Source organism: Tigriopus californicus, chromosome 3 (assembly GCF_007210705.1).
Source record: "Tigriopus californicus strain San Diego chromosome 3, Tcal_SD_v2.1, whole genome shotgun sequence".
Taxonomy (NCBI): domain Eukaryota; kingdom Metazoa; phylum Arthropoda; class Copepoda; order Harpacticoida; family Harpacticidae; genus Tigriopus; species Tigriopus californicus.
In genome coordinates, this window is record NC_081442.1 from 13,570,689 (window position 1) to 13,586,436 (window position 15,748).

Here is a 15,748-nt window from a genome sequence, read left to right on the forward strand (position 1 = left end):
AAATTGCAGGTTCAATAGAGCCTATCTTACTTATATAAATGTGCTGGTAATTGGTACCTCATGAGGATTGCATTCTTAAGGGCAATTTGCTCGCGCTTTTATTTAATAAAGAGATCCTCGTTCAAAGATGGTACAAAATAAAGTGAATTGTGACAAACTTGCGGGGGAATCTGTCACATTTCTGGCACTGTTAAAAGGTCATTAAACGCAAAAATAGTGAAAAAAGGAATTGAGCACTACTTCAACTCCTGGCAGCAGCAAACGGCATAAACCCCAATGCCTCAAAGTCCAAAAAAAAACACTTTTCGATCGATCAGGACAGATGTCAAAAATGTAATGTTTCACACGTGGATGCATCATTATGGTTATTATGCGTCCTACATTATTCATCTTTATGACATGTTAGTTCGAAAGCACGAAGCTGTCATCACTGGCAGTAGCATAATCAATCAGTAATTTTAAAAGCCCTTTAGATTCACATTCATTTTCAATTTTTCATCTCGCCCTCACCTAAAACATATCCTTGAAAGCAATGACACTGCCCATTTTCGGCTTTCGCCCCAACATTTCCAAACCAAACAAGAGTTTACATGTGAGCATTCATCTCAATTTATACCATGGTTTCTAGGAAGTTCTGAACAAAACATAGGCTCTTTTCCTTATATATCCGCAACATCACAAGTCCATGTGCTTCATCTTTCGTTTTCAAATTTTCAGCCCTCTAGGATCTTCAGTCTGACGTCACTTTGTTTCTTGTCTCATCATCCTTTTGCCTCGAATTTCCGCCATTGCCTCATGGTGCTTCGACAAATGATCGAAATGTGTGAGGCAGCCTGTTCCCCCAAACGCGTTGGTGGGTCCACAAGTGGGGCCTCCACAAGGGCCCACTCCAACCGACCAAAGAGGAGATCCACATTATGGTAAGAAATTAACACGGCAAATGTCATTGCATTGTTTACATACCAACAAAAAGAGACTTCCGATTGTCAAAGTAGGGTGCATAGATTAGTTATTTAGGAAGACTGCAATGATTAGATCGTGGGGTATTCTTTCAAGAGGGACAAAAGCGTAATTAGATAATAGGTCCAACGTGCTTGGAACTGTTACGAGTCAGTCTGAAGTACAAGTTAGAAGCATTTTCATTGCTTAAAAGTGATGGTTACCATGTTATCATCTGAGACGAACGAGTGTTTGCCAAACTTTTTCTTTTCGTATTATTGCTGCCCACTTGGATGCTTGGAGGGTTTCTGCCAACTCCATTTCGTTTCGTAATGGATAAGCGAGCAATTGTTTTTTTCTCAAACATCTGCAAACGCGAGATTGAAAGTGATCCGACATGCGTATATACTATGTGGATATATGTAGATCTCTCTGCTTAGTCATAATTTGGGTTAAATGGTTCATGGCGTGAATACTCGAAGCTTATGCATAATCTATGAGTCTGGAACCCTTCGGTGTGTCTCTGATTGCCTCCCAACTAAATCGGCCAAGGTCACCACACATACTATTCAGTCGTAGACAGTTATGTTTTACCTAAATACAATAGAACAAATACCCACACATAGCAAGTGCAAAATTGTCAAAATATATGTTGACGTGCCTTTGTGGAGTTGTGGCCTTATCAGCGTTGGCAATGTATATTTATTCTTGGCAAGTGGCGAGTGCCACTTGGTTCCATGTTGGTTCCCTGGTTGGATCAAATATTCATCACGAAGCATTGCCGTAGATCAAGCCCTGGGAAATTACCTTTGCCATTCCGCGAACTGTGTGTCTTACATGCGAAATGAACCACTGGATCCATCCTTACTTGCATCTCTCTCTGTCTCTGTCTCTCTCTCTTTGGGAGGTGGGCCTTGCGGTGGCCCTTCTCCTCGGGGCCTTTACTTTCCAGGGCTAATATATAACGACTCACGTGGAGTTCGTATACGCTGTAGGAGGAAGAGAAAGACAGAGAGCGACAGCGGATCCCTCTCGCTAAATTAAATTTGTGTTGCAGGGGAAAACGAAAAAGAATTTCTAGACTGACACCAAGGACGTGGCACTCTTTGTATCCAATAATTGACTCCTGTCTCTTTCTTCCCCATGTTTACCATTATTGCACGCACTGTTTGGGGAAATGCACAAAATTGAAAACCCGAGCAGCTCTTGGTGACTGACACGAGACTTGCATACAAATATAGGTATTCAGTACAGTGGTGAAGCTGTTCCTTTGTTTTAGGGCGGAAGCCGAGTTTAAGGAAAAGGAAGGCTGATTGTCGAATTGCATACTTGAAGACCGAGCACTGTATATCTCCTTGACAACTGGTCTAGAGCTCATCAAGAGAGTAAATAAAGTTGGGAGCTACAAAGTTCTCCTCGCTCAAATAATCATTGTTAATTGGATGGAAAGAGTGTTAAAATCGGCTGAATGATTCCGAACCGACAACATATCTAGTAAATTTTATCGAACCTTAAAGATCATTAAAAGCCATAAAAAGGCTGAAATAGTTCCAGTGTTTGAACTTCCAAAGAACATCAAATATTCTGGGCTACATTTTCCTCATTCTCTATGGTCGATCCGGTTAATTGTACTGCACACTACCTGTCCTCAACAGCAATAAAAAACCAGGCAAATCCCTTTAAGCATCCTTGCATTTTCATTACTATCATGAATGATAAATGAATGACAATGGGCCAAACACTTCATTCAGTCAACAAGTTGAGAGCCCAAAACTATCTTTGTTCAAAGTAATCAATATTTGCAAATCACCAGCCCAGCATTGAAGTACGATTCTATACCTTATTTTGCCATATGGTGGCCCAAGAAGTCTTTAATCTTTTTTTCCCTTATGCTTCAGGTCGTATTTGATTGGTCCTCCCGAGGACTTCCAAAAGCATCCGCCATCCTCTTTGTTGCTGCACGACATTCGTGAAATCGAAACCTGGATTCTCCGATTGCTCTCAGCTCCGGTCCCTGTTCCAGGTAAGTACATCCTTGCCATATCCTTCCCACACTCTCTCAGTCAATCTCAGACCTAGCTTGGGTGGGGCTCACGATCGAGGCAGATTAAGTCGTCAAAGGATCAGACTAAAGTCCATCAATCTGCCTCTAAAAGGCACCCGAGAAGACCCTGAGAGTGAGTGAGAGAGCGACTTGCTCATCGAACCGCAACCACAACCACCGAATGAGAAAGACCCATGCCAAAAGAGGGCCACTATTAAACCGAGCTTTGTGACTACCTTTGGTTCCAGGTCGAACCCGTGTGGAGCTAGAAATCGTTCCGAGGCGAGACCGTGATCCAGGTGGAGGTGGTGGAGGTGGAGGAGGAGTGGTGGCCTCTAATGAATCGCTCCCGATGATCTTTGCTCTACCGGATCATACCAGATTTTCCCTCTGTGATTTCCCTTTACATCTTCCATTAGAGCTCTTGGGTGTAGAAACGTGCCTCACGGTAAGAGAGAAAGATTTGTACAGTATTCTAGTGTACGTGGTACACACACACACACACACATTGTTTATACTGTAGTACTAGTAGTAGAGTAGCACCGTAGCTGGCGCAAGTTATGCATTCTTCACATAATTTGAAACAGTGAGGGACGGGAGGATCCTCTGTGTAGGTGGACCAACTGAACATGTCTTTACTGCATTTTGAATGGGTGCCTTGCACACCTCAAGGTTGGCCTTTTCTTGACAAACATGAACATGTTCTCCAAACTTTGCGTCCATTGAAAAACTTTCTGTGAAGAGCACCTTTCAAATTGTTGGAACATAAACTGATGTCCGTGATCGTCAGGTCTTCCTCACGCAATATGTGTTATCTTTTAAGGAGCTTTTCTGTCAAGTCAGATTGGAGCCATGCAAGGCTGCAAGGTTGGCCTTTTGATCACGTTGTCAAAAGGATTGGTCACCTGTTGGAAGATTGTCAAACATGGCACAAACCTGATTCGGCGTTTTTTACTTCTTGCTCCTTTTCCCGTCCCAAATACTCAAATATCTGATAATCATTCAGTAAGCATGCAACCAATAAAAAGGTTACTCACGAAGGCCAAGACACAAAGGAACCTCGACAAACGGGCGAGGTTTGATGCATTTGGGAACTTCAAACAGAGAGCTCTTAATTACTCCTTGGGGTTTAATCAAAAACCTTGAGGTTCTTGTGCCATAACTCTAGAGGCAAGTGGCAGAAATCGAGCGTGGATCAACTTTTGCAAATTGGAAATGAGTTTGAGAGCAGTCTTCAAGGAGAGCAGCGAAACGGCACTTTCGACAAATATTATTTGCAACCTTTCACAATTGGGAAGCGGAATTGCATTTTGGGTGAAAGAAGTGGAAAGCATCAAAAAGCCAAATATCCACTGTCAATTTCTTTTTCTGTGCACGTTGCTTGCAAAAAAGCAAAGGGTCGGCGAGGCTTTCAAACCAAGAGTTCAAAGAAGAGATTGAGGAAAAATATCTGTAGTGGTTAAAAATAACGACGACATAATTCCTCGCGTCATCTCGAACCGTTGATTGATTTGTTAGCTTTACTTTGAACTCAATTCAGTAAATGAATAATAAGCTTCAGTGCGGGTGTTTTGAAACTACTTCATTAATATTATCAAAGCTCCTCAGACTTTTAAACAATTTCAATGGCATAAAATTCGTTTATTAGATTAAATTACCTCACAATAACAATTACCTTACAATCTCCATGTTTAATCTTAAGTGGTGTTGTTGCCTTGGTTTACGACAATCAAACCCACCAAAGTTATCCAGCGCCATTCATGCATGGGCTATTTTAGCGTTTTCACCCAGTTTATGTACTAATTTACTTCTATTTGGTTATTGCTAGGCTTCTAAAATAACAATGATAAAGTGGGTTCAAAAATCAAAGTGTCAGCGTGAAAGTAAATTCTATATAACTCGTTGCTATACGCTGTCCAATGGTTGCCCTTATTTTAGCGTCATCTGTTTACATATGGGCGCAACCTTACGAAAACGGTTTTGTCAATCGCTTTCGAAAATACTGTCCAAAAGATGGAAGTCAAGTTTTAGAATTTCAATGAAAGGCAATCTGAGTTGGAATCCTGAGTCAAAGTTGCATATCAGCAGGCTGAGATTGTATTTATCAAAGCATAGGTAATATTTCCCCTCATCTATGCCATTAAAAGAGTTAATATGAAAAGTAGCGCTCCTACACGACAAACTTTTTTTTTTTGACAAATAACTGCGTTTAAGTGCAGAACCTTTCGCTTTTAGGTGATCACCTTGATTCTACTGGAAAAGAAGATTGTGATACAGAGTCGAGATTATTCGGCATTGACCATTTCCATCCTCTCCTTGACACAACTCCTCTATCCTTTGGAGTACATGTTTCCCATCATCCCACTTCTTCCAATCTCGATGAGTGGATCCGAACAAGTGAGTTCCATCAGCTCAGCCAGCCTCAACCCAAAGGGTACATTATCCTAATTCCTTGACCCTGGGTTTCTTGCTTGCAGCTCCTCCTGGCGCCCACCCCCTACATTATTGGTCTTCCCACGTCATTTCTGGCCTGTAAACGGAACATGAAGCTCCCCGAAGAAATCTGGTTGGTCGACCTGGATGCCGCCACCATTGTTCCACCCAATGGAACCTCCATCTGTGATATTCCCACTTTTCCAGAGCCGGAAGCGAAAGCTCTCAAAACCCATTTGAAGCAGGTGAGTGACTATAATTGGACGGCCATAATACTACCTTGACTTGTGTAGTTATCAGTCGAAGAGCAAAGCCCTAATGAGCTCAAGAGCTTTGGCAATGGGGCCTCGCCAGTCCCATCCATCATCTCTTTAATTCGATTTGCAAGCTTAGAAAGACCCAGTTCGTGGATTGAACAAAGAGTGAAAGTGCAAAATAAATAACCTTCCTTGTTGTTTCTATCTTCCCAGGCTTTGGCAAGTATGTCCATCCAACCCATCAAGAACTTTGACGATATGCCATTGGAGAGTCTGAAGCGTTTAACAGCCGACAAAGATGTGTTTGCTTCGCCTCCTGTGTGCGGATATAATCCATTCATTTACGGCAACGATGTGGATTCCGTCGATGTGGCCACTCGGATTGCGATGGTGAGATTTTCTACACATATTAATGGCCTTGTTCCCTCCATGGAAAAGACCTTTTTGATCCCATAAGGTGAGGGCACTTTTCCGAACCATTTGCAATGAAAGTGCACCCCCCATTCTATGAATTTGGGGCATGGTACATCATTAAACAGTGCCGGCAACAACTATAACATCAATACAGCACGAAAAAAAGGGGGCTATCGAGATTGAAGGGGGCATGCCAAAAGTAATAGGCATTTCAGTCCAATTCCTAGATCTTGATAACACCAAACTTCCAGCGGAACATTGGAAAAGCAGTTTACGATGGGGATCTAATTCGGGGATGTGGGGAAATAAATAAGCATGCTTCGGATGGAGGCGCGAAAACAAATAATGTGGTCACTTGTCTCGTCGCAGATCCGTTTCTTCTACTCTGGCAATATGCTAGCCCATTTTTCCGAGCACACACGGACCTTGCGACTGTATCCAAGACCAATTGTGGCCTTCCAAGTCAGCTCATTCCTGAAATCTCGCACAAAGTTGTCGCCTTTCATCACCCAATTCTCACAGAGTCAGGCCATTGAGTGCTTTGCTGAGTGGATGTTGATGCCCACCAATGTGGCCTTCCAACGAGTCAATCAAGGGATTTTCGACCCAAAAATGATTGGAGATAAACCCAAATGGTGAGACGAACAGACACAATAGGATGGACAAAAACGGACGAGTGGATAAGAGAGAATAATATTTTCCTCCTCCTCTTCCTCTCTCTCGCTCTCGTTTCTAGGTTTGCTCATGATCTGGAACAAGTGCGATTTGTTGTGTGGGATGACCAAAGTAGTTTAACCTCCCTGCTGTTAAATGGAGTTTCAAACTCTGGGGATGACAAGGAACCCGCCACTGATGAGAGCGGGTGTGATTCAGAGGACATTTCCACCAGTTCCTCGTGTTCCTCGCTCTCGGATCTCGTAACCGAGTTGATGAGCGAGGAAAACAATGAGAAGCGTAACTCCATCGAATACCAACAGAGAGCGTTGCTGTCCGGACAGCATGGCCGTAAAGGCTTGATCTTGTCCAGTGGGCTCGATATCTCTTTAGTCTATCATCCGCCCGATCGGTTACAGGCAAGCCCTTTCCCACCCACTTATCCACTTCCAAGGAGACACATTAATTAATGATAACACTGATGGTATTTTCCTCGTATGTTCGCAGATCCCCAGCCATCCATCTACCTCAGAATGTAATGTGCCAGATCCCAGTAAGGGACCGGATAATTTGTCTTTGGTGGGAGGAAAATCGCCAGCTTCTCACATGGATCCTTCTTGTCGTGCCGACGAGGAGGACTCATCTCTTAGTGAGACGGACCAGAGCATTGCCAGGGAACAGCTTGCCAATTTGGTGCCGACAGTAAGGAGTCCAAATTTATTTCGATTTCCTTTTGTTCCATTCCTGTTCCCAACAGTCGACAATAAGAGCGGGAGAAATGGCTTTTCGATAAAATGGAGTGATTTGGTGGGGCCCTGAAGTGGCTGAGATTGCATTTGGAGGCCAAATTAGAGATGAAGAGGTGGCATACAGATCCACTTGACATTCTTGTCTCAGACCTTCAGATATTAGATATACCTAGACATATCTAGATTCAAGATGCTCCTATTTTGGAGGGCCGTTGTATCGCTAACATTTGTTACCTGAATAGCAAAAAAATACAAGGAAGATGCCAACAAACATGATCTGTACTTGTAGAAAAGCGAGGAGCACGATGATGTGTTCTCATCCGAATCTGAGAACTCGGTTTCCATGGCCACAACCAAAACCATGTGCAACAAACTGCCATCCAATACCTCCATCTCCACCCTGTATGGAGTGGGGAACATAAGTCAGGGTAACGGGAATGGAACTTTACCCGGTTCAAATCAATCTTGCGGAATCACCTCTTCCTCACCCAGTTTTGGGTCCAATCTATCGTTGGCAAGTTCCTTGTGCTCAGATCTTGGAACAAGTACAACTGAATCAAACACTCCAAGGACAAAACCGGCTGTAGTTGTTCAGGTATGCTTAATTGACAAATACAGATTACCATCCTTGTATGTTTGTATGTATATATAATATTCTAGGAAGTATGAGATTGTTCTTTACCCCTGTATATAAGTCTTCTCGTAGCTTAATTTGGACCCACCCTCGCAATACGTCCTTTTATTCCATTTTTACGTCAACCAGCCTTGTGCAAAAACGTTTCAAAACTAATTTACGAGAAGGAAACCATTGAATTATGAATTAGTTTTGATATGTGCCACCAAATATGGCATCTCGGATAACATATGAGCCCATGTATTTTTTGTCCCTCTAACTGAAGCTTCTACGTCGAACGTTTCAAACTATTGATATTTCCACCGCTTGCTTCAGTTTGTGGTAATCTTAAATGAGAGCCATTGGAAAATTTTCAAAATCAGATTGAAAACGAACCAAATTCTTTCTTTTTGTTGTTACTTACATTCTCTCCTCGACAGGGCATTACTTCTCACTCAAATTCTCATAAAAGGCAATCGATATTTCCGCTTCCTCAATGCGAGATTCCGAGATGCTCCACGATAAAGAGACAACTTGAATTCGTGAGTTGGTTCTTGTCCCAAATATGACTCTGTAGGGGCTGTGTGGTCCTTGTCCATGTAAAACCCAAAGTCCATGGAACGAGTCTGTTGAGAGATGAACTTTGTGACCGTCCCAAAGTAGCATTGATGTATACATACATTTCCCGATTGACTCATGGCCGTCTACTATCTATTTTCAGACCAAAACGGGTCCAACAGTTCTTCCCAAACAAGGCTCAACCTCAAGTAATGAGTCCCAAAAATCCATTGACCACATCTCACCCACGGATGACGTGGCTCAAGAGCTCTTTAACAGCATTGAGCAATTCACTTTGCAAGCGAAACAAGCCGCCGAGACTTTTGAGTTCTCGAAAATTACCACCGCTGGAAAATCGGCTGCAATGGCCGCAGGAGTTAAGAAAGACGCTCTCCAAGATTTCCATCAAGTTAGCAAGAGCGCCATGAACGACCTTTCCAAAAGCGTGAACAAAAAGAAGGATCTATTCAAGGCTTTAGGCGAGTCTATGTCTGGAACAACGGATCCTGAAACTGAAGATGACTCCGAAACTGCGGCAGCTCCACGCAAGTCCTTTTCCCTGATGAGAAGGTCAAGTCGAGAACTGATGAAGTCAATTGGAAGGGATCTAATTGGTTCAGGGTCAGCGGATCCAGTGTCAGAAACGCAACCAACATCGTCTCCCCATGAAGCTACTACTTCTAGTGCACATCGAGTGGGCACGCCTGTTCCAAAATCACATCCAGGAGGCAGTTCCATTTGGCGATTCAATCATAATTCAATCAGTCTCACTCAAGCCATTGCTAATCGAACCTCTCCCAGGCCATCAGTGAGTGGAGAAGTGTCTCCATCAGAGGACACTAAACATCGGGGCATCGCAAAGCCAACGGAAGTCAAGAATGGTTCAGCTAAAAAGTCTTTGCCTAAGGTCCCACCTAGACCTCGGTCCATGCAAAGGGCCCTGAGCCGTGATCCCCCTCCAGTTCCACCACGTCCTAAAAGTGAAGAGCGAGCAAAAGTAGATGCCGCCATTGAGGAAATAAGGTCGCGAAGAGGACCCCGACCAAGGCTGAGAGTGGCTGTCGATCAACCTTTACCCAGTCACCCAACAGGATCATCTGCCGGTAATACCCCTGTTCCTACTACAGCCGTCTTCCTTGAGTCTGAGGCATGGGCGGCCCGTCATAAAAGGCCAAGTCCTTCCGCAACCTCAAAAGAAGCCACCACGCCCACCAAGACCAGCAATGGCACTCCTCCTCTGATGCAAAAGGCCCCATCCTCGCCTCCACCTCCGCCTTCCTCGCCCAAATTGAAACGATTAGCTTCACATTCGTCTTCCATTTCGACTCCGTCGATGGTTTCAAGCAATCTTCCTGCAGCTGAAGCTGTCGTACCCTCCACTCCAGTGTTGACAGCCCAGAATGGTTCCGGTCAATACTGTGGAGTTGATGTGATTCCGCCCGCAGATGTTCATACCATACAGCCGATTTTACCGCCAAGCAAACCTGGCTTGATTCGTTCCAACTCCACCCTTTCAACAACCTCCAATGTTTCACAGACCACACAAGAGTTTCTGATGTCTTTAGGGTCGGATCTGAGTGGTTTGGCCTCCACCACATCCACTCTCTTTGGAGACCTCTTTGGTAAGTGAATTAATTATCTAATCTTTCCCTCCGATCGAAATGTATGGACACATGCCTTTTCTCACGAGGCTGTATGCATCCCCCCAGGGCCTTGTTCTAGTCCTCACATTGTTCCAAGGTCGGGTGTAGAACCTGACTTTGTTCCACAGCAAAGGCGACACACAATTCACCTATCAGGTTACGTGCCTAAATTGGAGTGTCTTTCTGAAGGAGAGGAAAGTGGAGACAGCCAAGAAGTGTGTCAAGGCAATATTGAATCTGGTCCCTTGTCATATCCCTTGGGTATGGCCTTTTTCTGGCGGGACTTGGGCGCACAGTTTTTTTTTTGTTTATCATGTCACTGGGGATTCTCTCGGCCAGACTATGGTTGTTTGTTAACAATAAAAACCGCACAAAAGAATTGCCCATAGCACACATTTTGAATAGAGCTAAAAAATCTGGGTGTCCATGAGGACTTTCTACTGAAGAGTATCTCTTAAACTGGGAACATGACTTCCAGGTACGAGACCATCCTCACCTTCCCCGAGTCTTTCATCTGAACCTCCTTCGGCGTATTCCTCATTGAAAGTGCCTGGAAATGGATCTTCTCGAGGTCCATTTCCAAGAGGTGAGAGATCAAGGAGACAATTGAGGCCTTTAGGGCATCATTCTACAAGTCTGATTGATTATATCCACAGGCCGTCGCGGTCTCGCTGAAAGGTCAAGTCTTATTCGACATCCCAGTTCCAAACAGAAACAGGAGGACATCTCGCGATATCAAGAGCAATTCAGCGATTTTCAGCGGAATCCAACAATCACGCCAGATAATCACAGCTTCATCAAAGATGTATGTGAACCATATTTGGTTCAGAATGAAACAAAGAAAGGCCATTAGATACAAAACGTTTTGTTCAAAATTTACATAGATTGTGGATCAGGTCTTTCAAGGGGATGGGATCAGTTGGCTCAAACACAACCGGTTGCGAAAGCTCATGGAAGATGAAAGTCATCGGATGCTGGCCATATCCAAGCTGAACAGAGCTCTAGATGGAAGGTCAGGCCCGGATGATCACATGACTGATGTGGTAAGCTCACTCTATAAATTTAGAACCTTAGCAACAAAAACCATCTCCCTCTTCATTTCCCTCAGTGCGTTGATCGGGCAGTTTGGAAAGGGCTCTTGAAGATCGTGCTAGCCATTGTTCACGGTCTTGAAGTGTCAGTGTCCAATTCATCAGTGGGAGGCCTAACATCGGCCTTTCACGTGTTAGCTATTGCCCATACCCATTACTGGGCAAGAGATCCCTCAATGGAATCTTCAACCAGTGTGTCTTCGGGGCTCAGAGCCAGCTCTTTGGTAAGCTTCGAGAGTATACAATTGTGATCACACCCTCGGGTAAGAGCTTGGGGATAACCATTTTCCATACAATGTAGACCTCAACTCCATGTGGCAGTCGGGATAATTTGCATAAAATTGCCTCCGGTCCAACGATTGGTGTTGGTCCTCTACCTCTACTGCAGAAGCGATCCTCTCAAATGGAGCTAGGGACATGCAAGCTGATACATGACAACTTGAATAGCCCTAGTGGTAGCAGTCAGAACAGTGGCGAATCCGATAGTATATCTGGTCAATCAGATCTCTTGAAATTTGCCAAGCGAGTAAGTAAAAAATCACGACCTCTCAGGTGAATGTCATGAAAGTCGGACACCAATGATCTTTTTCGCAGAACCCTTTGTCAATTCGAGGCCAAAGTATCGAGTCATCTACCTCTTACCCTGAAGAAACCGAAAGTGACTCGCAAAGCATGACTTGTAGCGAAACGGGATCGTTCATGGTTAACCCTGCCTTTCGGTGCGTTACAAAAAGTGGCCATCATGCGGATATCAGGAGCGTGGTCTCCGATAGTGAGATCGATCCCAACCATGTACGTGATGATTTGAAATGGCCGTTTGACTGAGTCGACATCAATTAATGACCACCGCTTTTCAGTTTCCGCCAATCAATATCAAAGGCAATGGAGTCTCACCAGATATTGGAGTGCTACTACGCAAGTCTTCACTGAGCTCTGGATTCCGATTCCATGGAGGGGCACTTTACACCACAGTTGAACCGTCGGCTAGAGAATCCGGGAAGATTTTCATATTTGAAGGCATCCTTCAATCCCAACGAGGCTCAGCCAGACGAGGAAGCCTAAGTTTGGGCGGAGGCAGCTACATCTGGGACTGCGATCAATTTTGGGAGGACATGTTTTGTGGTATGCATCAGTCATACAATACCAAAATTAAATGAATTGTGACATGAATATGTCATCTTTGGGTTGGATAGATTCGGTGGCCCACGAACGAGACGTTGTTGGTATGGATACTGGAGCCGGGGAAATGATGGAGCGTTATCGAAATTTGTCAGGAACAGAGCGCAAGCGTTTGGAGCAAGATGAGGATCGATTGCTGTCAACTATGCTTTACAACATGGTAGCATACATGGTGATGATGAGTATTGAGAAGAAAGATATCAAGAAAAAAGCCAGGAGGTTGCTGGGAAAGAGTCACATTGGTCTGATCCATAGCCAAGAGATCAACCAACTTTTGGATCAAATACAAAACCTGGTAAGCACCATCCCTAGGTATCCTAGGTTCAACCCCGATGAAGGACGTAAATCTAGTTAATGTCCCTTCCTAAACTTTAAACGTGGAGAGCTTACTTGTGAGTGGTTTGATTGCAGACTGGAAACGACATCGATCTGAAACCTCTTCCGTCCCGCCAAATGAACCGTCAAACTTTCTCTGTCCATTTGGGAACGGACGTGAGCGGGGATCTCCAATTCTTAGAGGTCAGAGAAGATGGCCTAGTTCTCAGGACTATCAATGGAGCCATCAGTGACAGGTGGTTCTTTGAGCGCTTAGTCAATATGACCTACAGCCCAAGAACAAAGGTCATCTGCTTGTGGCGACGATCCGGAGGTCAAACCCAATTGCACAAGTTCCACACTAAAAAGTGCAAGGTTCTTTACTATTGTATCAAAGAGGCCATGGAAAGAGCGGCAGCCAAAGGGACGGGGATGAGCGGCTTGAACATGGAGCTCGGGGGAGAATTCCCTGTAGAGGACCTCAACACTGGTGAGGGAGGTCTATTACAAGTCTGTATGGAAGGAATTGGACTTCTTTTCGCCACAACTAAGGTGAGCACTGATAATAGCCATGTGTGTAATTGTAAGTGTGTAAGCGGGGAAAACGACAACCCAGGGTGACCAAATTCAATTTTTTTTAGTTCTTTGTGCGATTGGACCACATTCGGAAGTGCTTTACCCAAAAAGGGGGCGTATTCGTTCTGGAGGAGTTCAGTAAGTGCATTTCAAACGGTTGTGAAATAAACACAGTCAGAGTAATCAAGGTGACGATGCTTTACAGATCCCAAAAACCGCCAAGTTATTCAGCGGCGGTACAACTCTTCAATGGTAATAAACCTTGACATATTGATCAAATTCTACGGTTCGAAAATTAAAAACTTTCGTTTTAGGCGGATCAAATTTGCTATTCGGTTTTGTGTGTCTTCTCCTATGTGGCAGCTGGTCAAAAGCAACAAAAACGACCTTCATCCGTCTCCTCGACAACGTCCACAATTCGATCGCGTGTCTCTTCTGTGCGCAAGATGTAATTCGACATGAATCCTAATATTATCCAGAAATACGATGCAAAACCTAATGGAACAATCATCATTGCTACTTCATATCAAAATGAATTATCATCCTTTATGATCATATCATGTTCAAAGGAAATTTATCCCTTCCAGTTTGACACATATACATCAAAGTATTTATTGACCGTTAATCTTTTCATAAGTTCTTAAAATAAATTCTGAGCCATATTTCCGCTCTATGAGCTACAGCTGAACGATTTAGAATTCTTCTTTTTCGGAATCGCGTCTTGCATCCAAATATAACTTCAATGCTGGAGCGCTTCTCACACTCTCCGTGAGATCCTTAATCCTCGGATACTTGTCCACGAGTTTTAACCGCGAATCACCCATCAAGGAATGAATATACGGATCCTTTGGATCGCTTAATCCATTTATGCATTCAGCCAAAATAATATCAGCATACCCGGGCTAGAAGTGAGACACATTGATTAAAACCCAGCAGTATTCATTCAGTGGTTAAAAGGACCATTTTTACTCACCACAGGTCCGCCTATGAATTTATTGCTAGATTTCTCCAACAAGGAATCTAAATTCTTCAAAAACATCGGAACGTAGTCATCCAACATCTTTTTTGATGCCTTGGCCTTTAACTCGTCTGTTGGAAGGTCGTGAATATCGAAGAGCTCTTAAAAGACGTGGGAAATCTATGAATCTAGCACACTTCAAGGACTAACCACATCCGCCAAGTCTAATTATTTGATGCAGATGTTACATCTATGTAGAATTAGATGGACCCTGATTGTTTGCTCGTGTAATTCTAATGGGAATGAGTGAAGTAAAATGAATAAATTTCTCGTCTTGAACTGCTGGGATTGCAATCCCAGCAACGGTAAGGAGGTCCGCAAAAGAAAATACCCATAAGCTACTAATGATGATGCTTTATTTAGGGTCTCGTGAATAGTAGATGAATAATAAAGAAAACGTTGACGAAAAATGGTTAAGGAATGTAAAAGATTTGAACTAATGGCTCAGAGGCATGAACAATCGTTTCTCGGGGGACCTTTTCTACACAATTTGACTCATTCTTTTGCCCGATTAGCCTTGATTTAAAGTCTGAAAAGTGTTGCAAGTCATTTGCGATACTTCTGGCTCTCTGGATCTATGAATTGACATGTTTAGATTCATGTACAACTCGCTATTGCACAGAAACAGATAACAGCTTTCCAAAATATCCTCTTCTTTCTTATTAGAGATCTTCTACCTTGTCTTCTAGTTGAATGAAACAGTCTTGCTAGCAACCTTGGTTGATTGAAATAGTCTAGCCAGTGGTCCTAGTTGATTGAAAATGTCTTACTAGTTGTATATTCGTTGCATTTATCCGCCACCATGTCCATCTGTGCTTGCTCCAAGGCATTGATTCCGGCCAATCCGGCTTTCTTGGCCACAAAGCGGCAAATGGTCATGGTCTGAGCGATGGTGACACCCTCAAATTCCAGAATCGGCAACTGGCCCCAAGGAGTCTCTACAAATCGAAGCCAAGACTAATTGATAAGTAATTGATCTGATTCATGACTTCAGCCGTCACTTTCTTACTGCTCTTGTAATCATCCCATTCTTCCATGGGGATTCTGATGTCCTCAAAGGCAATCCCACCAAAAGCTAGAATTTGACGAATGATCTCGCCACGACCCCGTCCGTCAAAGTAGATGAGCTTTATTTTCATGTCAGCCATGATGCCTTACTGATAAAAAAACCTCTTTCTTGGTCAATCTAGCTATCTAGGGCCCACAAGCTGTCGAGTCAATTTAGTAAATCCTGTGTGGATGCACTAGGACCAAAGAGAATACTA

The 15,748-nt window shown here is 43.6% G+C and overlaps 2 protein-coding genes across 2 annotated transcripts in view; one reads left to right on the forward strand and one right to left on the reverse strand.

The window, feature by feature from the left end:
- LOC131877754 (MAP kinase-activating death domain protein-like) overlaps positions 1-14,147 on the forward strand; it is a 27,560-nt gene extending 13,413 nt beyond the window's left edge. The window contains exons 6-29 of the mRNA XM_059223520.1: positions 718-920; positions 2,838-2,962; positions 3,232-3,431; positions 5,219-5,380; positions 5,461-5,661; positions 5,887-6,063; positions 6,457-6,722; positions 6,824-7,160; positions 7,249-7,443; positions 7,780-8,085; positions 8,825-10,283; positions 10,371-10,565; positions 10,783-10,890; positions 10,961-11,109; positions 11,189-11,347; positions 11,413-11,619; positions 11,697-11,921; positions 11,990-12,187; positions 12,253-12,517; positions 12,589-12,869; positions 12,986-13,441; positions 13,531-13,603; positions 13,671-13,717; positions 13,780-14,147. Of these exons, the coding sequence (XP_059079503.1) occupies positions 718-920; positions 2,838-2,962; positions 3,232-3,431; positions 5,219-5,380; positions 5,461-5,661; positions 5,887-6,063; positions 6,457-6,722; positions 6,824-7,160; positions 7,249-7,443; positions 7,780-8,085; positions 8,825-10,283; positions 10,371-10,565; positions 10,783-10,890; positions 10,961-11,109; positions 11,189-11,347; positions 11,413-11,619; positions 11,697-11,921; positions 11,990-12,187; positions 12,253-12,517; positions 12,589-12,869; positions 12,986-13,441; positions 13,531-13,603; positions 13,671-13,717; positions 13,780-13,917 (6,132 nt within the window). The 3' untranslated portion in view covers positions 13,918-14,147. The remainder of the gene's footprint in view (positions 1-717; positions 921-2,837; positions 2,963-3,231; positions 3,432-5,218; positions 5,381-5,460; positions 5,662-5,886; positions 6,064-6,456; positions 6,723-6,823; positions 7,161-7,248; positions 7,444-7,779; positions 8,086-8,824; positions 10,284-10,370; positions 10,566-10,782; positions 10,891-10,960; positions 11,110-11,188; positions 11,348-11,412; positions 11,620-11,696; positions 11,922-11,989; positions 12,188-12,252; positions 12,518-12,588; positions 12,870-12,985; positions 13,442-13,530; positions 13,604-13,670; positions 13,718-13,779) is intronic.
- LOC131877756 (hematopoietic prostaglandin D synthase-like) lies at positions 14,047-15,748 on the reverse strand. The gene is made up of 4 exons (XM_059223526.1): positions 15,493-15,748; positions 15,254-15,421; positions 14,439-14,584; positions 14,047-14,367 (listed from the first exon to the last, which is right to left on the reverse strand). The coding sequence occupies exons 1-4, from the start codon at positions 15,629-15,631 to the stop codon at positions 14,158-14,160; spliced, it is 663 nt and encodes a 220-aa protein (XP_059079509.1). The 5' UTR covers positions 15,632-15,748; the 3' UTR covers positions 14,047-14,157.

What these genes read in the sequence shown, in the direction of transcription:
- LOC131877756 (XM_059223526.1), bottom strand. Translation starts at nt 15,631, where the DNA reads ATGGCTGACATGAAAATAAAGCTCATCTACTTTGACGGACGGGGTCGT. An exon ending in ATGGGATGATTACAAGAGCA is followed by an intron (nt 15,422 to 15,492) that starts GTAAGAAAGTGA and finishes TTCGATTTGTAG; the next exon opens with AGACTCCTTGGGGCCAGTTG. An exon ending in ATGCAACGAATATACAACTA is followed by an intron (nt 14,585 to 15,253) that starts GTAAGACATTTT and finishes ACGTCTTTTAAG; the next exon opens with AGCTCTTCGATATTCACGAC.